This window comes from Canis lupus, chromosome 16 (assembly GCF_048164855.1).
Source record: "Canis lupus baileyi chromosome 16, mCanLup2.hap1, whole genome shotgun sequence".
NCBI lineage: Eukaryota > Metazoa > Chordata > Mammalia > Carnivora > Canidae > Canis > Canis lupus.
Window position 1 is genome coordinate 41,268,119 of NC_132853.1, and position 22,393 is coordinate 41,290,511.

General features: G+C 48.8%; 2 protein-coding genes across 9 annotated transcripts; one reads left to right on the forward strand and one right to left on the reverse strand.

Annotated features, from left to right (window-relative positions):
- The first annotated feature begins 31 nt into the window (after positions 1 to 31).
- Positions 32 to 11,203, forward strand: TMEM106A (transmembrane protein 106A). 7 transcript variants are annotated; one of them, XM_072780688.1, is made up of 10 exons: positions 32 to 185; positions 285 to 615; positions 1,454 to 1,675; positions 2,204 to 2,267; positions 3,347 to 3,500; positions 4,014 to 4,154; positions 4,244 to 4,287; positions 4,782 to 4,835; positions 8,470 to 8,565; positions 9,037 to 11,203. In XM_072780688.1, the coding sequence occupies exons 3-10, from the start codon at positions 1,468 to 1,470 to the stop codon at positions 9,089 to 9,091; spliced, it is 816 nt and encodes a 271-aa protein (XP_072636789.1). In that variant the 5' UTR covers positions 32 to 185; positions 285 to 615; positions 1,454 to 1,467; the 3' UTR covers positions 9,092 to 11,203. The 7 variants fall into 7 exon arrangements, with proteins under 7 accessions (XP_072636789.1, XP_072636795.1, XP_072636790.1 ...); XM_072780694.1 differs by having other exon boundaries at positions 9,042 to 11,203; XM_072780689.1 differs by having other exon boundaries at positions 285 to 423.
- CCDC200 (coiled-coil domain containing 200) lies at positions 8,460 to 13,552 on the reverse strand. Of its 2 annotated transcripts, none has more exons than XR_012009032.1 (4): positions 13,301 to 13,552; positions 10,351 to 10,728; positions 9,805 to 9,863; positions 8,460 to 8,686 (listed from the first exon to the last, which is right to left on the reverse strand). XR_012009032.1 is itself a non-coding variant. In XM_072780696.1 (4 exons), the coding sequence occupies exons 1-4, from the start codon at positions 13,442 to 13,444 to the stop codon at positions 8,660 to 8,662; spliced, it is 540 nt and encodes a 179-aa protein (XP_072636797.1). In that variant the 5' UTR covers positions 13,445 to 13,551; the 3' UTR covers positions 8,460 to 8,659. The 2 variants fall into 2 exon arrangements, 1 of the variants encoding a protein (XP_072636797.1); XM_072780696.1 differs by having other exon boundaries at positions 10,351 to 10,660; positions 13,301 to 13,551.
- Positions 13,553 to 22,393: the final 8,841 nt, after the last annotated feature.

The following is a 22,393-nucleotide window of genomic DNA, read 5'->3' on the forward strand; positions in this document are numbered from 1 at the left end:
GGAAGAGATGAGCTCTTCTCCGGCCAATGTAACGGGAGGGGGCGGGTCACTGGGAGGGGGCGGGTCCGGAGAAGCTGGGGCGGAGCCTCCCTAGACGGAGTCAAAGCTTGGGGCGAGCTTCTTGCCTCCCGCACTTTCGATTCTGCTTGCAGCCGTAGACGTCCTGCTGACCGCCCGGGGGTGGGGTAAGGCTTCTCAGATCTTCCTTTCTTTCCCTTTGGGAGGCAAGGGTCGAGGGACCTTCATTGCCTCCTAGTCTTACGCAGGCATTCGCGGGTTAACAGGCTCCACCAACGGCCTCGGGTTGCCTGGAGTTGAAATTCTTCAATGAAATCGAGCTTCTGTGGCTGCTCCTCCACTCGGGACCCTGGCCGAGCCCAGGAGTAAGGGCTGAAAGCAGCTTAGCCTTCTGGGGAGGCCGAGGTAGCTGCTCCCCACTCTCTCCAAAGCTGTGTATTCGCTCCCCCCAGGACTCTGCTGAAGGGGGCCGGTAGCCTGGCCAGCCCCAGTCCATGGCCCTTTGTTGGCCCTGCCCAACAAGCCCTTCTCCCCAAAGACATTTCAGAAGGCTCACTCTTGGCTGACCAGTGCCCTGGATCCCCAGACCTGAATCAGGTGAGACACTTAATTTTGACCCAGTAAGGTCTGAGTACGGCTCACCTTGGACTCACCTTGCCTACTCATTCTGCCACCACTCCTGAGCCTTTGAAGAAGAATCTGGAATTTTTTTTTTTTTTTTTAGCCTTTACCATTCCTTAATGAAGAATAGACCCTGACCATTGCTCCCATCCTTCCCCAAGCATTCTTTCCTTCCCCACAGAAAGCAGAGAAAGAGGTTTCTCTGCTCCCTTTTAGGGCTATTTTAAGGTTTTTAGGCACACCTGTGGCCAGCCTAGCTGCCTTTCCCCTGTTTCAAAGAATCCCTGCTTCCTTATTAAGCCAGCACCTGCCCAGAGGCTCAGGAATGGAAGCTTTCCTTCCACTCCCAGGCTGGAAGATCGCAGGCATTTCTGCTTGGGTGTCCTAGACACCTCTTCAGAGTCCTCTTGTTGCAGAGGGTGAAGAGACTGGACTGCTGCCTCCCCCACCTCGCGCCAGCACTATCCACTTCCTTCCCTTGAAGCAAGTGACAGCTCAGCAACTTTCCCAGAACAAAAACAAGTGTTCTGCCATTCACTTCTGGAAGTCCCTTCTAGTGAAATAACTTCTGCTTTTCTTTTCTCTTCCCTCTTGCAGGCAGTTTGAGCTCCCCTGCAGTAATGAAAAACATGCTGAGATTTCTGATCCCAGAGTCCCATATAACTGCTCAGTTTTTCGTATCCTAGCTTCCTTGGGTGGGAGCTTGCTGAAATCGGGGTGGCACTCCTTGCCAATCTTGAGAACCCCAAACCAAAGTAACATCCGGTGTCTGTGCTAACAAGCTTAGCACCGAATTCTGTTCTTTTCTCATTAGCGAAAACCCCCTGAATGATGGGTGAGACGTTCTCCCACTTGGGCTCTCGGGAGGAGAACAAGTCCATCCTGCCCCGAAGCCCAGCCACTGGCAGCAAGGCTGCCTGCTACTCCAGCACGCGAAGCAGCAAGTCTTTTTGTTTTCCCGTGCCTTGTGAAGGGGCTGCCAGTGCCAGCTTTGTGACTTGTCCCACCTGCCAGGGCAGCGGGGAGATCCCTCAAGGTGAGTGGCCCAAGGCTTTAGAGATAGCCTGGAATCCAGAAAAAGCTCTTAGCAGCCAGCTGGTCAGGCCCGTCTGAGCCTCCTTGAATGGGGTTGGGTCTCCCAGTTCTGGGTCCATCCCCCCCCTCCAGGTGGGCCAGCAAAATGTTAACTTTTAATCTGCCCTCGCTGCAGAGACACCTGCCCCCTGCTGCCCCTCCTGCCCTAGTTGTTCTTCCCAGCCCAAGGGGTCTCCAGCCTTCCTGCTCCCTGGGTCTTAGGATTCAGGAAGTTACAAATGACCTCTCCAAAGTCTCATTTGCTGGTGCATTCCGGAAATTCACACCTGTTAATGAAAAATCTCACCTCTATCTTAGAGCTGACAGAGTGGAGTTGCCATCTCTGTCCAAGGTCTCCAGTCCTGCCCTGGGGCAGAGGTGGCACGCTTCTGACTCTGTGGAGTGGAGGGGTCCTTCTGGATAGCTGGCACAGCAAACAGTCCTCATGCATACTTACTTCTTGGCCCTCTCACCTTCTTTCTCTCTACAGAGCTAGAGAAGCAACTAGTGGCTCTCATCCCCTATGGGGACCAGAGGCTGAAGCCCAGGCACACGTAAGCCCTTCTTTTCACCTGAGCTCCACAGGGGCTGTACTCATTGTCTCTCCCTTTCTGCCTCCCCACCCCCATTCCCAATTCTTCTCCATTGGAAGCCTCCCTGAGTTCAGATATACTAGATCATTTCCGGGGTTTTTTCCTGGTTTAAGAAGTTTGGGGCATAGCAGATGCCACCTGAGGGCACTTGGGTGTCCTCCTGAGCTTTGGTGCTTCCAAGAAGCGTGGCTCCCTTGTGAAAACGGAGAGGATCCCTTGACTCTGCAAGTACTTTCAGGAGGGAGGGAGTGGCCTTGGCTGTAGTTCATTTGGGGAAGTTATTTTTCCTGCGAGTCTCTCTCTGTTGTGGCAGTTCAGACCTGCTTGTTCTCTTCCCAGTTGAGATGGAAAACTAGCTGCTCCCTCTTCTGAGATACTTCAGAACCTCAAAGGCAGCCCTGGGGTTTCACTGGAGGGAGAGGCAGGTCATGACCCTGTTTGTGCCACCACCCTGCCCTCCCTGACCACTGCACCAGCATCTGAAACTGCCAGTGCCCCGCATAAGATACTAACAAGGTGTTGCCTCACCTTAATGCAGATTCCAGTTTTGAATTAGAAGGACAGACGATGTCCTGAGTATTAATTTTAAAATTCAGAACTCTCAAGTTCATGTGGACATGTCTTCCAGTGATAATAGCTGGCATTTGTTGAGCTTTTGTTATGTGCCCAGAAGCTGGCTTTAGTGCTTTTTCTTGCCTTAGTCCATAACACATTCTGTGAGGTAGGTCCAGTTCTCTCCATTTTACAGACAAGGAAACTGAGGCCTAAAGAGGTTAAGTGGGTTGCTCAGAGAAATGGTCCAGTGGGTAAAGAGAGGTGGGATGGAAGCCAGGCTGCTTGCCTCAGTCCTGAGCTCTGACTCACTTGGGGCTGCATCTGAACCTGGGCTGGTCGTCCACATCTGGGGAAGTAAATGTGCAGTCACAAGGGGCTTGCGCAGGGGAGAGCCTTGTGTAGGGACTGGAGTGTCCGTCTCTGCCCACATTTCCGTGGTACTCAGACTTCTGCACTGCTCGACCCCGGGGCCTGCTTTCCCACAGGAAGCTCTTCGTGTTCCTGGCAGTGCTCATCTGCCTTGTGACCTCCTCCCTCATCGTCTTTTTCCTGTTCCCCCGGTCCATCGCCGTGCAGCCTGCAGGCCTCAACTCCTCCACAGTGGCCTTTGACGATACTGATATCCACCTCAACATAACGGTGGGTGGATGCCCACACCCCTGAGCTCCATGCTGCCTTGCCGGCAACTCCTCTTTGCCCTTGTCCAGTGTTGCAGTCCTGGACATAGGTAGCCAGAGATCTTATGGCACCCAGAGGGTGTAAAAGCCTGGGGAGAAGCAAGGAGACACCACGGGCCGCGTAACAGATTGTGCAGGATGAGGACGGTACACAATGAAGGGTCAGAATCGGGGGTGTAGGGGGAGAGAAAACGCAGGTGTGGGAGGCAGGGCATGTCTGAGACTCCCTGGGTGGGCAAAACCGAACAGAGGCGCCTCACAGGATGAGACTGGATCCTGTGCCAGCTTATTGTCTCCTCCAAGGGACTCCTGGCACTGGGCTTCAGCAGCTGAGACCCACAGTGGGAGTGGGGCTCAGTCAGGCCGGGGCCGGCGGGGGGGGGGGGTGGGGGGCGGGAGGCAGGCGTTTGGGAAACTACTTCTTTTCAAGGATGGTGATCCTTCCCACTTTCCTTTCCCTTGTCTTCCTCCTCAGAATATCTTAAACATCTCCAATAGCAACTACTACCCCATCACTGTGACTCAGCTGACCATCGAGGTTCTACACCTGTCCCTTGTGGTAGGGCAGGTCTCCAACAGCCTCCTTCTCCACATCAGCCCTTTGGCTAGTGAACAGGTGATTCCCTTTCCATGTGCTTGAACATGGGTGGTGGTCGGAAGGGGCGGCTGGGGCTGAGGCTCACCCTGTGCTCATTTGGTTGACAGATATTTTATGCAGTGACCAACAAGATCAAGGATGAAAATACATAGTAAGTATACCTTGATCTCTTCTCTCTTAGCCTCTTTCCTGTTTGGAAACCCAGTCTTCATCCCTACTAGACTTCCTGACTGCTTAACAAACCCTGCAGCCAGCATTTGGCCTCCACTCTTGTGGCCAAGACTGCAATGTGCAAGGAATTCAGGGTCCTCCACCTGTTTGGACTTAGGTTGGAATGAAAACAGGCCAGAATTTGGTTAATTCTTACAATATGTGACCTCAGGCTCTTAAGCCTGAATCCCTGAGAAAATGAATGTCTTGTTTTCTGTTGAGGGGGAGGGGCTAGTACACACCTGGGCCAAGCCTGTGGGGCTTGGAGAAATGCAATTGCAGCAAGGGTGACATGCTCACCTTAGGCAGAGGGAGAAAGAGTGGGAGTGGCATTTGGGGGCCCTGATGGGAAAGAGCCCAGGAGACAACACTGGGGCCTGCAAGGCTGCCAGGCTGCTCAGTGTGAAACGCGGTCCCGTGTTCTTTCTCTCTCAGCAAAATCTGTTCCTGGATGAAAATCAAAGTCCACCATGTGCTTTTGCACATCCAGTAAGTAGGGCTTCGAGCCCAGGGGTCCACTCTCCCACTTCTCATCCCAGTCTCCCCTCTACCTTGTGGGAGGAGTCATTCAAAGCTAACTCCATTGATCTTTGTGGCTCTTGGGAGTAGCAGGTCCAGCCCTGCACTAGATCCCACCTTGCTTATAAGTCACAGAGCTGTCTTGATCACAGGTGGGACAGCTGTCCCAGGCACCTTGGTAGAGTAGGGAGTGGAAGGAAGAGCGTGGAGTGTTTGAGGGAGCCCACCCTCCCCAGACAGCAGAGCAGGGCCAGAGCTTCCCTCTTCCTCCCAGACAGAGCAACAAAGCCTGTTTCCTCTCCAGGGGCACCCTGACCTGTTCCTACCTGAGCCATTCAGAGCAGCTAGTCTTCCAGAGTTATGAATATGTGGACTGCCGGGGGAACTCATCGGTGCCCCACTTGCTGCTGGCCCCTCACCCACCATGACCTGTCTACTGTTCCCAAACTCCAGGCCCCTGCCAGCCTGGACTGTATATCCCAGTGCCCAAGGAAGAATTACACAAATTACAGTGACTTTGCCAAAGGAAAAGCCCTGCTTTGTTTTACCTCACCCAACCACACACCCCCTCAGCACAGGGAGTCCTACGTGGAAGTTAACTTGACACACACATGCACGCACACATGCTATTCACATCCTCTGATTTCCACAGGAAAAGAAGTCTGGTTCTCCTAGCAGCCAGCACCAGGCTTTTGGAAAGTCTGACCTGATATGTATCCAGAGCTGCCTTAGATTTCCCAGAGTGGTCCCTGCCCTCTGTGTACTGAGCCCTTTAGTTGCCTAGTGCCTCCGGGGCTGGCCTTCCTGCCCTTCTTGCCTGAAGGGGAGAAATCTTTAATTTTATCTCACTTTTAAAACATGGATCTTTTTCAAGTTCTCCACCCAGGGATGGGAAAGTGACTTGAGGGACATCCATGCTGCCTCGTGCCTTCCTGCTTTTGTCATGTGACAAAGTGATGGTGATGATCTGCTTTTGTCCTGGTAACTTGTGCCCTGACAGCAAGATTGGCAAAGCCCTTTGGCTCTGCATCTTCCCTGGTCAAAGACTGTTCCAGTTTCTAGGAAGACAGAGCTGTTCTCTGGCTAAAGCTTCTCTCCAACAAAGTTCTTTTATTCTGGTCACAGCAGAAGCAGAAGTAGTAAGGGAGGAGAGGAGACACCTCTCCTATACAGGGAGGCACCCTCCACCTATACAGGAAAAACTGAGATGAAGCCAGAGTCATTTGGAAAGAAGTTTATTGAAGTTAGGTTTCTGGCTGGTGGTGAGCTCCCACCCCTGAGCCCATGTGAGTGGACACTGGTAGGTCAAACGGTGGTGCCAGCTGCTCCTCCATGATAGCCTGCAGAGGGGGAACTGTCAGGACTTGGCCAAGCTGCTGGGCTCTACAGCATCCCTGGCTTAGTTCCAGGGCCCATCTTCTTCCAGAGGCGTCTGCTTTCCTTCGGGTGTTGACAGGATGAAACTGCACTTGAGTAGGGACTGGTCTCAACCTCTCCTCTCTGCTGTCACTCAGATGAAGCAAAGTCCCAGATGATGGAGGGTCCCACTGGGCTCCAGATGGAGGCGGTTGGTTGTATTGCTGAGCAGGAACTGAAGGTGGCTGTGGTTTTCCTTGGGCTGGGAGATGAACTTAGGTGGTGGGGAAAGCTGAGTGCCATTTTGGATGGATGGAGAGGAGGCAGTGGTGACAGCACCTGGCTAGCTGGCTGAGCAGACAGGAAGAAGGAGGAAGGAGGCTGTCCCGTCCTGTGTCCCCGCTTTCATGCCGGAGTGAGTAGAGTCAAGAAGGTGCTGGCAGGAGCACCAAGTCCAAAAAGGCCAGGCTGGAGTTTCTGCTGTGTGTAGGTTGCCAAATGTAAAGGATATCTATTGTATTCAATAAACTATACTTTAAAAAAATAAAAATAAAAAAATAAACTATACTTAACAATGTTAAAAAATAAAGTCGGGATCCCTGGGTGGCGCAGTGGTTTAGCGCCTGCCTTTGGCCCAGGGTGCGATCCTGGAGACCCGGGATCGAGTCCCGCGTCGGGCTTCCGGTGCATGGAGCCTGCTTCTCCCTCTGCCTGTGTCTCTGCCTCTCTCTCTCACTGTGTGCCTATCATAAATAAAAATTAAAAAAAAATACACTGTCAGTGGGAATGTGAGATGGTGCAGCCACTGAGGGGAAACACTATGTCTCTAAATAAATAAATAAATAAATAAATAAATAAAAAATTAAAAAAATGTCTCCTGTGAGTGGGAGGAGAGCTGGAAGACACTCCCAGCCTGTTTCTGAGCTTCCGAGTGAGTGCCAAGCTCTTTCCCAGGCCCTATGCCCCTCTGCTAACCTGTCCAGCTCTTTTTGCTTCTGAGAGCTTGCTCCCAGGAGCTGGCGCTCTCCCTTTCTCATTGTGTATCTCTGAAGCCCTCTCCTGGCTTTAATATTCCTGGTCCTCAGGAAGCACTCCATACAAGGGCCCTGGTCCCTGGCAGTTGGTGTGGGGGCAGTCTGTGTGGGCTTTGATGAAGGGCCCAGGCATCACCTGTCTAGCCCCAGGTGCAAAGGGGGGCAGGCTGTGGGCCTAGGTATCACCTTCAGGAAGTGGTAAGGGCGGGTGCCTGGGGCCTTTGCAGCCTGACACCTCTGAAAGGCTGAGGTGGGGGAAGGGAGAGGCCTGTGGGTTTTGTGGGCAAGTCCTCCTCCCCTTCCCAATATCAGGTGTCCTGTGCTTGAGGCTACAGCCCCCCTTTCCTCTGAGCTTTTTCCACCCCTGCCTCTGATCATCCATGCCACACCTCAGAGCCCACAGTGGGCCAGGCATTACACTGGACTTGGTGGGGCCCTGCCTGCCACCTGTAATGCTGCTCCAGGCCTGCTCCAGTATGATGCAAACCCTCCTTCCCCAGCTGCATCTCAGTAAGCACTGGCCTTTGGGGAGGGGTGATGGTTCCAGTCAGAGTCTTAAACCTAAAGTACCAACAGAGGCGCCTGGGTGGCTCAGTCAGTTAAACATCTGACTCAACTCTTTTTTTTTTTTTAAAGATTTTTTTATTTATTTATGATAGTCACAGAGAGAGAAAGAGAGAGGCAGAGACACAGGCAGAGGGAGAAGCAGGCTCCATGCACCAGGGAGCCCGACGTGGGATTCGATCCCCGGTCTCCAGGATCGCGCCCTGGGCCAAAGGCAGGCGCCAAACCGCTGCGCCACCCAGGGATCCCTGACTCAACTCTTGATTTTGGCTTGGGTCATGATCTCAGGGTCTTGGGATCAAGCCCTGCATCAGGCTCTGCGCTTAGCAAGGAGTCTCCCTGTCCTCTCCCTGTGGACATACATGCATTCTCTCTCTCTCTTTCTCTCTCTCTCTCTCTCCCTCCCCACTCCCTCAAATAAAGAAAATCTTTAAAGCCCCCAACACACCTGACATTGCTAAATAAGAGCCAGCAATGGAGCCATAGACTTGGGAAGGCCAAGAGCAAGTTCTCCCATTGGCTTTGCCTACAGAAGCATGGAATCACCTACTTTCTTCTCCCACCACCCCCTCCACCCCCTTCTGGGTCCTCATGCCCCCTTCTCTTCATCCCCATCTCACAGAGCTGACCAGCCTCTTGATTCTTTTTAGGAGGAAATCACATTTTATTCTCAGCTTGCCTTCTCTTCTAGAGTGGATTAGGAGGGGGTCACATTTGGAATGGAGATGCTCCGAGGTGAAAGAAGGGTAAGAAGGCATTCATCTGGTGTGTGGGGGGGCGGTTTGTTTTTTGTTTTTGTTTTTTGCTGATGCCCAGTGGGGTTGAGGGTCTATCTCTGGATCACCACTGCTGTGTGTAATTCGTTGACTGAGAAGAGGGAGAGAGAGGAGGCAAACGGTTAGTCAGCTGTTTCTGGGCCTTCTGTTCCAAAGCATTGGATCCAGAACATTTATGCCAGAGGAATCAACAAAATGAAGCAGCCCAGTCCTTATCATCAGGGTTTCTCATCCTTTGCATCTATGTCAGAGAAACCTTCTTTCCAAAGATTGTACTATGTCATGTCCTTCTCATCAAAGTGACTGCTCTGGGCTTGCAGGCCTGGATTGAGCCAGGTTCTAAACTGGGGGTTTATGATGCCTTCTCTTTCAATTGCCACATTCAGTGGTCCTGACACTTCTATTAAGGAAGTGGTATTATCATTCTCATTTTATGGATAGGGCAGATGAGGCTGAGATGCAATCACTACTGGGAAGAGGTGATCCTGAGACTTAAAGCCTGACTTCATGCCTTGCCTTCCTCCTGCTCCAGCTGCCTCCGCCCCAATCAGCACTTAAAACACCCCTCTATTTTGCTTCTCTGGCAACTGTCCTGTCTGAATAGATTTGTCAACCCCTCCATTTCGTTGTGTTTTGTTTTTTTTTTTTTTTTTAAGATTTTATTTATTCATGAGAGACAGAGGCAGAGAGAGAAGCAGGCTTCATTCAGGAAGCCCGATGTAGGACTCGATCCTGGGACTCCGGGATCACACATTGAGCCAAAGGCAGAGGCTCAACCACTGAGCCACCAAGGCATACCAACTCCTCCATTTCTGCTTAGTGCTGAGCAAGAGGCCCTCCTAGACATTTTTTTGAAGGCAACAAATGGAGAAATAGACCATCCAGAAATGACTATATAATTGCATCTAAAGGGATGCCTAGGTGGCTCTACCATTGGGTGCCTGCTTCAGCTCAGGTCATGATCCCGGGATCCGGGATTAAGTCCTGCATCTGGCTCCCTGTGAGGAGCCTGCTCCTCCCTTTGGCAATGTCTCTGCCTCTCTCTGTGTCTCTCATGAATAAATAAATAAATCTTAAAAAAAAAGACTTTATGGAATTGACTTTATAAAATATAAATAACTGCAGCCCTTCACCAACAAAGCCTTCCTAGATTACACACACACACACGCACACACACCCACGGTCTACCTGCCTTTCACACTGTCTCACCGTGAATCGTGAGTGCTCCGTGTATTTATCTGGATTAGATTGGAATGATTTCCTGAAACCTGATGATAAAACAAAGCACACGTTACTCATCTGACAGTTTCTGAAAAATGGAACATGGCAGAGCTGGACTCTCTACTATGTGTCTGGGAGGCAGGTGGCAGCCCCTCCCTGGGGCAAGGCACAGACTGAGCCCACTCTGAAAATTCACAACCGGGAAGCTGCACTGTGATTCCCTGTTCCAGACTTCCCATGGCTCAGTACATCTCTTGTTGCATCTGCAACTCAGATCCCACCCTCACCCCTCTGACACCCTCGCCCCTGAGACAGGGCTGCCAACATCACAGCCACTCCCCGCAAAAGTCAGCAGCCTCCTTTGCACCCCCAGAGTGACGCAAACGTCTTGGGGGGGATACCCCCCAAACAAAGGCCAAGGGTACCAGGGAGAGTCTGTGACAGTGGGAGGATAGCTGTGGATTCTGGATGTAGGGCTGGGGTGAGAGCAGGGAGCTCCCCCTCACCACTTGCCCTCCCAGGTGTTTCACTTACTAGGGCCTTGCAGGGGTTTTGTTCCTCCTAAGAATCTGTTAAGATTGGATTGCTCTCCTGCTTGATGGGTCCCTACTGAGCCAAGCTGGGGACCTGGCTTTGAAGAATCCTGCAGACTGTGCACAAAGGTGAGAGGCTCTTGGGCATTCTGTTGCCTCGACTGAGGTGGCGGCAGCATCTGTGACTCTTCGAGGAGCTGTGGTTGCGCTGGTGGTGGCCTGAGTGACAGCTGCTGCTCCTGTCGCAAATCCCGTGGACGCTGGGTTTTTCTCTCAGATTGCAGTTCCTCCTCTTGGAGTTTCCCCAGTTCCTGACAAGAAGCCCCTGGCAAGTGGCATCCTTCTCCCTCCCCTCCCAGTCACCCATCAGCCAGAGACTCTGCAGGGAGCAAGGCAAGCAATCACTGGAGATGCAGAGGTGGCTGAGGGTCTCTGTTCCCTGGAGTTGGAGGCTGGGCTCTCTCCCTTCACCCTCCATGAAACCCGAGAACTGTTTCATGTGACAGTACCTCCTAGCACAGCCCCAGCCCTGGAAATGGCAGACTCTGAGCACCTACCTCCTACCTTGATAGCTGTGCACTGAATACAGTTTGCACTGCTGGAGAATAAAGAATACTTTCCTGCAAACACTCTGAAACGGGGGGCAGGGGGGGTGGTCCGGGGTGGGTCAATCGGTTAAGTCTCTGCCTGCCTTCAGCTCAGGTCATGATCTCAGGGTCCTGGGATCAAGCCCTGCATAGGGCCCTCTGCTCTTCAGGGACCCTGCTTCTCCCTCTGCCCTTCCCCTCGCTCCTGCTCTCTCTCTCTCTCTTTCAAATGAATAAATAAACCTTAAAAAAAAAAAAAAAAGCAAACCTTTGAAACAGCACTGTCCAATAGAAATAAAATGCATGCCACAAGTAATTTAAAATCTTCTAGTAACCATATAAAAAAGTAAGAAGAAAACAGGTGAAACTAATTTAAAGATAGGATAGTTAACCCAATACATCCAAAGCATGTAATCAATATCAAAGTATTAATGAGATAGTTTATATTCTTTGTTTTTGTACAAAGTCTGCAAAAAACAGCATGTATTTTATGTTTAACAGCACATCTTAATTTGGATATCACATTTTGATAAAAAATACTTGCTTTATATTTAGATGTCATGAAATCTACAGTTGAAAAATATTTACGGGGCACCTGGGTGGCTCAATGGTTGAGTGTCTGCTTTAGCTCAGGTTGTGATCCCAAGGTCCTGGGATTGAGTCCCATATCAGACTCCCCTCGGGGAGCCTGCTTCTGCCTCTCCGTCTGCCTATGTCTCTGCCTCCCTCTGTGTTTCTCATGAAAAAATGAATGAATAAAAAGAAAAGAAAAATATTTATTTATTTATTTTTAAAATTTTTATTTATTATAGTCACACACACACAGAGAGAGAGAGAGGCAGAGACACAGGCAGAGGGAGAAGCAGGCTCCATGCAGGGAGCCCGACGTGGGATTCGATCCCGGGTCTCCAGGATCGCGCCCCGGGCCAAAGGCAGGCGCTAAACCGCTGCGCCACCCAGGGATCCCAAGAAAAATATTTATATATCTAAACGTACTGTTCTAAACATACAAGAAAGCTTTCCCATACATAAACAGTATCTGTTTTTAACAGGGATCCCTGGGTGGCTCAGCCATTTAGCACCTACTTTCATCCTAGGGCATGTCCTGGAGACCTGGGATCGAGTCCCACGTTGGGCTCCTAGCGTGGAGCCTGCTTCTCCCTCTGCATGTGTCTCTGCCCCCACCTCTCTGTCTCTCATGAATAAATAAATAAAATCTTAAATAAATAAATATTAATTAATTAATTAATTAATTAATTTAGATTTACTGGGCAGCCCAGGTAGCTCAGTGGTTTAGTGCCTGCCTTCAGCCCAGGGTGTGATCCTGGAGACCCGAGGTGGAGTCCTCCGTTGAGCTCCCTGCATGGGGCCTGCTTCTTCTGCTTCTGCCTGTGTCTCTGCCTCTCTCTCTCCATCTCTCAACAATAAATAAATAATTTTTTTAAAAATTTAGATTTAAATTTAATTAAATGTTTAAATTTAAATTGATAAATTTAAATAAATGTTTAAATTTAATTAAATGTATATAAAATTTTACATCCAGTTCCTTGGTCTTGCCACATTGCAAGAAGGGCTCAATAGCACACAGGCTGGTGGCCACCTGAGAGAACAGTGCAGCTTTAAAATCTCTCAGGCTCAGGGGATCCCTGGGTGCCTCAGCAGTTTAGTGCCTGCCTTCGGCCCAGGGCTTGGTACTGGAGTCCCAGGATCAAGTCCCGGGATCGGGCTCTCTTCATGGAGCCTGCTTCTCCTTCTGTGTCTCTGCCTCTCTCTCTCTCTCTCTCTCTCTATTTCTGTGTGTGTGCCTCTCATGAATAAATAAGTAAACCTTAAAAAAAAAAATTCCCGGGATCCCTGGGTGGTGCAGCAGTTTGGCGCCTGCCTTTGGCCCAGGACGCGATCCTGGAGACCCGGGATCGAATCCCACATCAGGCTCCCGGTGCATGGAGCCTGCTTCTCCCTCTGCCTGTGTCTCTGCCTCTCTCTCTCTCTCTCTCTCTCTCTGTGACTATCATAAATAAATAAAAATTTAATAAATAAATAAATAATTAATTAATTAATTAAAAATAAAAAATAAAAAAAAATTCCCTCAGGCTGGACCGGCCAGGAGCCCCCTCTGGGCCTCAGCATTGTACAAAGCAAAGTTGAGTTACCCTAATAAACACACACCCACACACGCCCACACACACACACACACACACACACACACACAGTCCACCCAAGAGAACATTAAAGGACCTTTCTTCCTACATTCAGCAAAACAATATTGACCAAATCACAGCTTCCTAGGCATCTGTCTTCCCTCCCCACTCCCTTCTGGGAAGCTCTGCAAGGAACCTGATGAACCTGGCTCCTCTCATGCACCTGCTCTTCCTGCTGCTGCTGCTGCTGCTGCTGCTGCAGCTCTTCCTGTTCCTTCTGCTGTTGCTGCTGCTGAGCCATCAGCCACCTCCTCCGGTCCAAAGCCATCTGCCTGCGACGGGCCTCCCAGTGGTAAGCGCTGCCCATGATGGTGGGGGTGACCAAAGGCCTCAGAAGGGGTGGGGGCAGATGGAGCCCAGGATGCTGCCCCCACCTCCTCTGTTTCCTGTCACTCCCTCCCCACTCCCTATAACCAGAACCACCTCACAATGGGAGGAGGAGGCAGGGTTTTCCTAAGTTGCCTAGGGATTGTCTGTAAACTACCTTTCTCTCCAAGCCCTGTGAATGTAGAAGACACCTTTCCACCTGCTTTGAGTTTCCATGCGCCCAGGGACAGCTTCCGAGTCGGCTGGGTGTTCTCTCTGATTTCTTCCTCCCAGCCTTCCCAGGATTCCACCATCATCATCAGGCCCTCTGCTGTGCCCTTCCTCCCCACCACCAAAGTTCTCTGGACTTCCCCTTCCCTCAGTCTTCCATCTCCTCCTGCTGTACTGAGTCAAGAGGACAGAAAATATAAAACCCAACAAACCCTTACTGGGGTCTGACCCCCAAAAAGGCAGGGTGGCTAATGAGATTTAGAACACTGGGCTCAAGCCTGGGATCTACCTCTTCCTCTGACCCCAGAGAGCCTACCTAACATCCTGGGCCTCAGTCTCCTTGCCCGTAGAATTAGAAGGGTTTTACTTGTTACCTCCTTTGCAGGACTGGTATCAGGACTAAGTGGATTAATGGGTGAGGAATATACAAGACAAGGCAGAAAATTATCCAGCTACAGGCTGGTGTTTTTTTAATTCTCCTACCTGATTTTCATCCTCAGTAGGTGGAATGGCCAGGGGAAGGTATCATTCCTGTAACCCAGGAGCAGGTGCTGGGTAGGCTAATGACTGCGAGGCTACCTCCTACAGCCACATGCCCTTACCCACAGATAACAATCTTTCTAGAAGCTGCAGAGCCTGAGTCCAGCTTCAGGGCTGCAAACCCAGCCACAGTTTCAAACACCATGCTGGTGGAAAGCAGGGTGAGGTGGGAAGGTGACAAGGGAGAAAAGCCCTTGAACCGGAGAACAGGTTCCCGAAGAACCTGTCAATTCGGGCAGCTGGTTGAGTGGAGTCAGCCTGGGCTGCGGAGTCCAACACACTCAGGCTGAATCCTGTTTGTGCCACCTCCTAGCTGGTGGTACTTGGGTAGGTCACTCAGTGTCTCTGAGCCTTTCCTGTGAGACTTTTTGTGTGGAGGCCACCTTTAGACAACAGGCTTGAGCAACTGTGAGCCACCACCAAACTGAATCCGGACAGGCTCATGGGGTGACCCGCCTCAAACTATCCATTGGCCCTAACTAACCAGTGGGCTACTTCCAACCAGGCACAGTTACCAAAAAAGGGAAATTCCATAGATCCCCACACCTCCTCACCTTCCCTCTTTAAATACAGCCACCACTCACTACCTTGCAGACACTCTCTGCTTTCCTGCCCCCCACCCTTGCAGTGTATTCAATAAAATTCTATCTCCTTTGTTGTGCCTCAGGTGAACCCTTTCACTGCCCCCACTACTGGCCCCCACCGGATGGGGACCCCCTACATTTGAGGGCCCCCATCCGATCTGGGAGAGACACCACATTTTGGAAGATCCCATGGAATGCTTAGAAAGGGCCTGCCCTCACAGTGAGCAGGAGTCAATGCTTCTGCCAGAGGAGAGATTTTCAAGGTGAATCCGACAACATCACGCCCTTCCCCTCCCCTGTGCACACTGCCTCTCCCAACCCCTACCTCTGACCTCAGACTTCCCTCCAGCTGTGGGATTCTCCTCCACACACCACTACACTCCTTTTAGTCTGGGTTTTAACTCCTCTTGGCCCTTAGGGAACTTCCCCTTACCTGATTGTAGCTACTTGCTCATTTGAAGTTTTAAATAAAGCTTGTTATTATCCAAAGCCCGGATCTTTGTTGTGAAAGGAATAAAGTATATTTAGAAGCATTGGCCAGGTAAACCCTGTGAGATGCCAGCTGTATTATCATGTGTACAAATGTGGCCTAGTTGCTCTGATCAGTTGACTCACCTGCAAAATAGAGATAATAATACCTCTCTATCCAGAAAGTGTTGTGATGATTAAAGGAAATAATCCACATAGGCACAGGATTCAAACAACAGAGGCTTTTACATCCCAATCAACCCATCGTAAGTTGAAAAAAAAAAAATATCTAGGTCGAAAGTGCATTTAATGCACCAGCATACAAACCATCATAGTGTTACAGAACAATCTATCATAGCTGCTAATTCAGGAAACAAACAGGTCCGCCCTGGCACTCTCTCCTGGGGAATTTGGAGGGGGCTGGACAAATCAAAAGCATAGCTCCTGGCTGGGTTTGCCAACACAATTACCAAACAAACTCGGATAAATTCTTCCCTGGAGAAGCCAGTAACTCAAGAGAGGAGGGTTTGGAAAAGAGAAAGGGAGAGATTTATTTCTGGTGCTAGCCGCTAAGGAAGGGAACAGGCTCAGGCCTTAATAACGGACTTCTCCGGGGGCAGCTACCCTTGGCGCAGCGGTTTGGCGCCGCCTGCAGCCTGGGGTGTGATCCTGGAGACCCAGGATCGAGTCCAGCATCGGGCTCCCTGCGTGGAGGGAGCTTCTCCCTCTGTCTGTGTCTCTGCCCCTCTCTCTGTGTGTCTACGAATAAATAAAATCTTTTAAAAAATAAAAAATAACGGACCTCTCCAATGGCAAGATGGACACTTAGAGGTTTATCAAGGTTCAGGAGGGTACATGCAAGAGAAAAGGCAGAGAGCATATGATCATGGATGGGGGTTGGTATGTGTTCAGCCCATGATTATGGGCATGGAAGGGAACATGTGAGGTGCGGTCTTCTAGACACTCCACTGCTATCAGGGCTTTTCTGGTCTGGCAATGGGAATGCTCCAGTCACTGTCAATGCCTTAAGAAAATGCAGTAAGAAATAACCATTGAGGTCTGTGGTCAATCAAGAGGGTTCGCTGACAATAGCTTAGCCTAGTCTACCTTGGGTGTGCTCAAAATATTACCTAGGATGCAAAGGGAACGTATTCAAATAAAAAGTCTGAAAGCTATCAGCAAATTGAGGAGGGGAAGAGACAAAAGCAGGGAAAGGATGTGTTTTGTTTTGCAGGAGCAGTTCCCCACTAGGAGACACTCAGCGGGCTGTTTCACCTGATAGCCCCTTCCATGAGCCGGTCTGAGCTGGATTGGAGCCAAAGACCTGGGAAGAAACCCTCCCTGAGTTGTCCTGAAGTTCCCTTTAGCTCATTACAATACTCCAAGATCTCCTCCTATAGATGGAGTTTTCTGCCATTTTTAAAAATATGCTGTGTAAGCACTAGCATGTTGACATGCTAGGCATGGCCAATGGAACTAAAGTGCTTATGTGAGGTCCCTGCCCCTTCCCCCAGTACACTGAATAAAAGCTTCCTATCAAGCAACAAAACACAAAGGTCGCCGAGGGAATGGAAGAAGATATTTACAAATGCCATATCTGATAAAGGCTTCAATTCCAAAATCTACAAAGAACTTATCAAACTCGACACCCAAAAAAACAAGTCAATTAAGAAGTGGGCAGAAGACCCAAGTAGACACTTTTCCAAAAAAGACCTCCAGCTGGCTAACACACATGAAAAGATGTTCAACATCACTCATCATTAGGGAGATAGAAATCAAAACCACAATGAAAGAAAAAATAAAAACCACGATGAGATACTGTCTCACACCTGTAAAGATGGCTAAAATTAACAACACAAGAAACAACAGATGTTGGTCAGGATGAGGTTCAGAAAGGGGAACCCTGGTACTCTGTTGGTGGGAATGCAAAATGGTGCAGCTACTCTGGAGAACAGTACGGAGGTTCCTCACAATGTTAGAAATAGGACTACCCTAGGGACGCCTGGGTGGCTCAGCGGTTGAGCGTCTGCCTTGGGCTCGGGATGTGATCCCGGCTCTGGAGATCGAGTCACACATCGGGCTCCATTGAGATCCAGCAATTGCACTACTAGGTATTTACCCAAAGGATACAAAAATACAGATTTGAAGGGATACGTGCATCCCAATGTTTGTTTGTTTGTTTGTTTGTTTGTTTGTTTTTGATAGCAGCATTATCCACAATAGTCAAACTATGGAGAGAGCCCACATGTCCAACACCTGATGGAGGAATAAAGAAGATGTGCCTACACACACACACACACACACACACACACACACACAGGAATACTACTCAGCCATCAAAAAGACTGAAATCTTGCCATTTGCAATGACACGGATGGAGCTAGAGCACATTATGCTAAGTGAAATAAGTCACTCAGAGAAAGACAAATACCATGTGATCTCACTCATGTGGAATTTAAGAAAGAAAATAGACAGGAGTGCCTATGGGGCTCACTCAGGTAAGCATCTGCCTTCAGCTCACATCATGATCTCAGGGTCCTAGGATCTAGCTTGGCATCAGGCTCACTGCTCAGTGGGGAGTCAATTTCTCTTTCTCCCTCTGCCCCTACGCCCACCTATTTTCTCTCTCTCTCAAATAAATAACATCTTTTAAAAGAAAAACAGATGAATATATAAGAAGGGGGTAAAGAAAATAAGAGACTCTTACCGACAGAGAATAAACTGAGAGTTGATGGAAGGATGTGCGTGGGGGAGGGGCTAGATGGGTGATAAGTACAAAGGAGGGCGCTCCTTATGATGAGCACTGGGTGTTGTAAGCAAGTGATGAATCACTGAATACCACTCCAGAAACTAATATTGCATTGTATGTCAACTACCTAGTTTAAATTTGAAACAAATAATACAAATTTTAAAATTAGTTAATTTTAAAATCAATTAATCTAAAAATTAATTAATTCATTAATTTTTATAAAGCTCCGGTACTAACCCCAGGAGAGACAGTGCCTTTTTTTTTTTTTTTTTTAAGCCAGCTCTATACCTTACGTGGGGCTCAAACTCACAAGTCCAAAATCAAGAGTCTCACACTCCACCGAGCCAGTCAGACACCCCATTGCTTTGAGAGCTATACCCCCTGCCTCCTTACTTGAAACAAGTAATAAAACATTCTTTGCTGGGATCCCTGGGTGGCGCAGCGGTTTGGCGCCTGCCTTTGGCCCAGGGCGCGATCCTGGAGACCCGGGATCGAATCCCACATCGGGCTCCCGGTGCATGGAGCCTGCTTCTCCCTCTGCCTGTGTCTCTGCCTCTCTCTCTCTCTCTGTGACTATCATAAATAAATAAAAATTAAAAAAAAAAAAAAACATTCTTTGCTTTCAATAGTTCCTTGGATTGTGCTCAATTACATGCATCCCAAGCAGCAAACTCCTTGAGTTTGGTTACAAGAATACTTGTATTAGTTACAGTTGGGCAAGGTCATCTAACCAAAAGCCTACTTGATAACAAAGTGTTGACTATCTCGAATATCTCATGTAATTTATATCGAATACTGTACTGAAAGTGAGAAACAGGATGGCCGTACAGGTACAGAATGGTTGTCAGGGTATCAGTTGTTTACCCTCGAGATCCTGTGGTTAACTGGGAGCTGTGGCTGCCTGCTACCCAGTATCATGAGAGAGAATTGTACCATATATCGCAGGCCCGAGGACAGATCCAAATTCAAAAATCGAAGTACAGTTCCTACTGAATGTGTATCATTTCATACCATGGTAGAGTCAAGAAGGTGTAAAATGTATCATCATAAGTTGGGGACCATCTGTACAGTATTTTATAAATTTAAGATGTTATCCATTGAGATTTTATTTACTTACGGAGGGAAGAAAGAGAAAAAGATGTGCAGGCACGTGTGAAAGAAGAAAGAGAAAGAAAAAGGAAGGAAGGAAGGAGGGAGGGAGGGAGGAAAGAAGGACAGAAGGACAGAAGGAAGGAAGGAGGGAGAGAGGAAGGAAAGGAAAGAAAGATCCCAAAATGAAGTCACTTGCCCCTAAGAAAGCAAATCAAGACTTAATTGCAGGAATGAGACTTTTAACCAGTCAGTCTGGAATTTTCTGATCAGCACCAGTGTGTAATCTGCAGGATGGCCCTCCAGCCTTTCCCCTCAAAGGCAGGCGACCTTGCCTGAAACACTCCTTTCCTCTTTTTTGGTAATGACTTCCTGCCCGTTCCCAGTTCTGCCTATAAAAGTTTTCCATTTTGTACAGCTCTCCTGAGCCCCTTTCTACGTGCTATGTGGGATGCTACCTAACTCGTGAATCAGTGAATAAGACCAGTTAGGTCTTCGAATTTTGTCAGTTGATTTTTTTTGTTTTTTAACACATTTACTGGCAGTGACCAAGCAAACTTCTGACAGCATTTGAGGATGAGAAACAGGCGTGGCACCCGTGAAGCTGTTGTTTTCTCTTTCTCGCTGGTCCTGTGGGTGGTGGGTCAGTTCTGAGTCTGAACTCTGCTCTCTCTGCATCAAGCTCGAACCGAATTTACTTTGCACAGTTCCTTATTTGGTTGGAAATCTCAGCCCTTGGTTTTGTCCCAGATTCCATGTTGGGGACTGCTGGTGGCCACTGCAGTCCACCATTTTAGAATCAGTCTGCGGTCCCCATTCTTTGGGTGTGCCGGTCAGTCCTTTCCCCAGTCCCAGATTCCACACTGGGAACTGTTGATGGTTACCAATTGGAGTCCAACTGGGTCCACCTTAAATTGAAGTGGATCCAGTGAGTAAAAGCTATTGGTAATGGGAATCTTGGAAGCCAAAGAAGCCACAGACAGAGGGCATGGGTGGAGAATTTAACAGCTGTTAGGGAGTGCCTGGCTGGGTCAGTAGGTGGGACATGCATCTCTTGATCTCAGGGTTGTGAGTTCAAGCCCCACATTGGGTGTAGAGATTACTTAAAATAGTTAAAAAATAAAATAAAATAGGGGCACCTGGGTGGCTCAGCGGTTGAGCTGCTGCTGCCTTTGGCTCAGGTCATGATCTAGGGATCCTGGGATTGAGTCCAGCATTGGGCTCCCCACGGGGAGCCTGCTTCTCCCTCTGCCTATGTCCCTGCCTCTCTCTGTGTCCTTCATGAATAAATAAACAAAATCTTTAAAACAAAATAAGATAAAATAAAACAGAGATCCCCAGGTTAAGATAAGTTGGTCATAGAAAGAATTAGACTGACACTCACCCACAAACCCACAAACCCCAAGGAGATTTCTGTGTAAAATATCACACAATCCCCAGCCCTGCAGCACATCACTCTTAGGTATTAATCTGGCACCAGGGGATCCCTGGGTGGCGCAGTGGTTTGGCGCCTGCCTTTGGTCCAGGGCGCGATCCTGGAGACCCAGGATTGAGTCCCACATCGGGCTCCCAGTGCATGGAGCCTGCTTCTCCCTCTGCCTGTGTCTTTGCCTCTTTCTCTCTCTCTCTCTCTCTGTGACTATCATAAATAAATAAAAATTTTAAAAAAAAATCTGGCACCAAAACACCCAAAACGACTTCGTTAAAGGAAATAGATCTCTTATTTACTTACTTTAAGGTTTTTATTTAAGTTCCAGGTAGTTAACAAAATAGGACCCTTTAAATATAAAGAGCTAAACACGCCATCTTCCAGCAAACCTGCTTACTTTGTGTCTAAAAACCAGAGTCCTGGAAGCTGTAGCTATCTACAAAAATGGCAAAATCTTACTAAAAACCTAGAATTACAGTGACCATTCTAGGGAATGTTTCAATAAAAAAAAAAATCATTTATTTAAGAAGTGCACATGAAAGTAAGGGTTCCTGAATTAAACAGAATAGCATACTTATTTGGTATGCAGAAGTTTCTAAAAGGCTTCAAGATTCCAAAATAGCTTTATTAAAAGATTCATTACAGCGCAGCCCTGGTGGCTCAGTGGTTTAGTGCCACCTTTGGCCCAGGGCCTGATCCTGGAGACCTGGGATCGAGTCCCACGTCGGGCTCCCTGCATGGAGCCTGCTTCTCCCTCTGCCTGTGTCTCTGCCTCTCTCTCTCTCTCTCTCTCTCTCTCTCTCTCTCTCTCTCTGTATGTGTCTCTCATGAATAAATAAAATCTTAAAAAAAAAAAAAGATTCATTACAAAAAGCCAATGAAGGGCACCTGGGTGGCTGAATAGGTGAAACACCTGCCTTCCACTCTGGTTGTGATCCCAGGGTTCTGGGACCCAGCCCCACATCACTTAGCCCCACTGCTAAGCGGGGAGTTGAGCCTGCTTCTCCCTCTGCCCCTCCCCTTGCTCGTGGTTTCTCCCTCTCTCTCAAATAAAAAAATAAAATCTTAAAGAAAAAAGAAAAAACAACCAAAGAAAGAGCCAATGAAACGTTAAAGACCCAAGAAATACCAAAAATAAAATACAGTAAGACAAACATAACTCCTACTGTTCCCTTCTAACCTTCTTTATCTGAGATCTTGCTTGTTTTGCCGCTTAACTGCCTTTCTACTCTACCCTAAAGAGACTGTTAAAGTTACCTTTTCTATAGGGGTTTTTGTTTGTTTTTTGGTTTTTTAGAGATTTTATTTATTTCAGAGTCAGAGCGCATGAGCAAGTAGGGGGCAGTGGTTGGGAGAGGGAGAAGCAGACTCCCCGCTGAGCAGAACCCATGGGCTCTATCCCAGGACTCTGGGATCACAAGGCAAGCCCAAGACAGAGGCATACCCGACTGAGCCACCCAGGCACCCTTTAAAGTTACTTTTTAAGATGAAACTCCCCGGGGCCCCTGAGTGGCTCATGTTGGATCATCTCAGGTCATGATCTCAGGGTCCTAGAATCAAGCCCCACAGCTGGCTCCCCGCTCAGTGGGGGAGTCTGCTTCAGATCCTCTGCCTCTGCCCCCCACCCCATCCACTTGTGTGCATATACTCTCTCATAAATAAATAGATAGATGATAGATAGATAGATAGATAGATAGATAGATAGATAGATAGATAGGAACTACCCAAGGATTCAGAAGATCCTACTCAGTGTCTTTCTCTCCTTAGTCAAAGGCTGAACTTAGTGTCATAGATAAAGAGTTTCCTAAGCCTAGGGAGGACCCCCACAAGTTTTTTGAAGAATTTTGTCATTATGGGGGC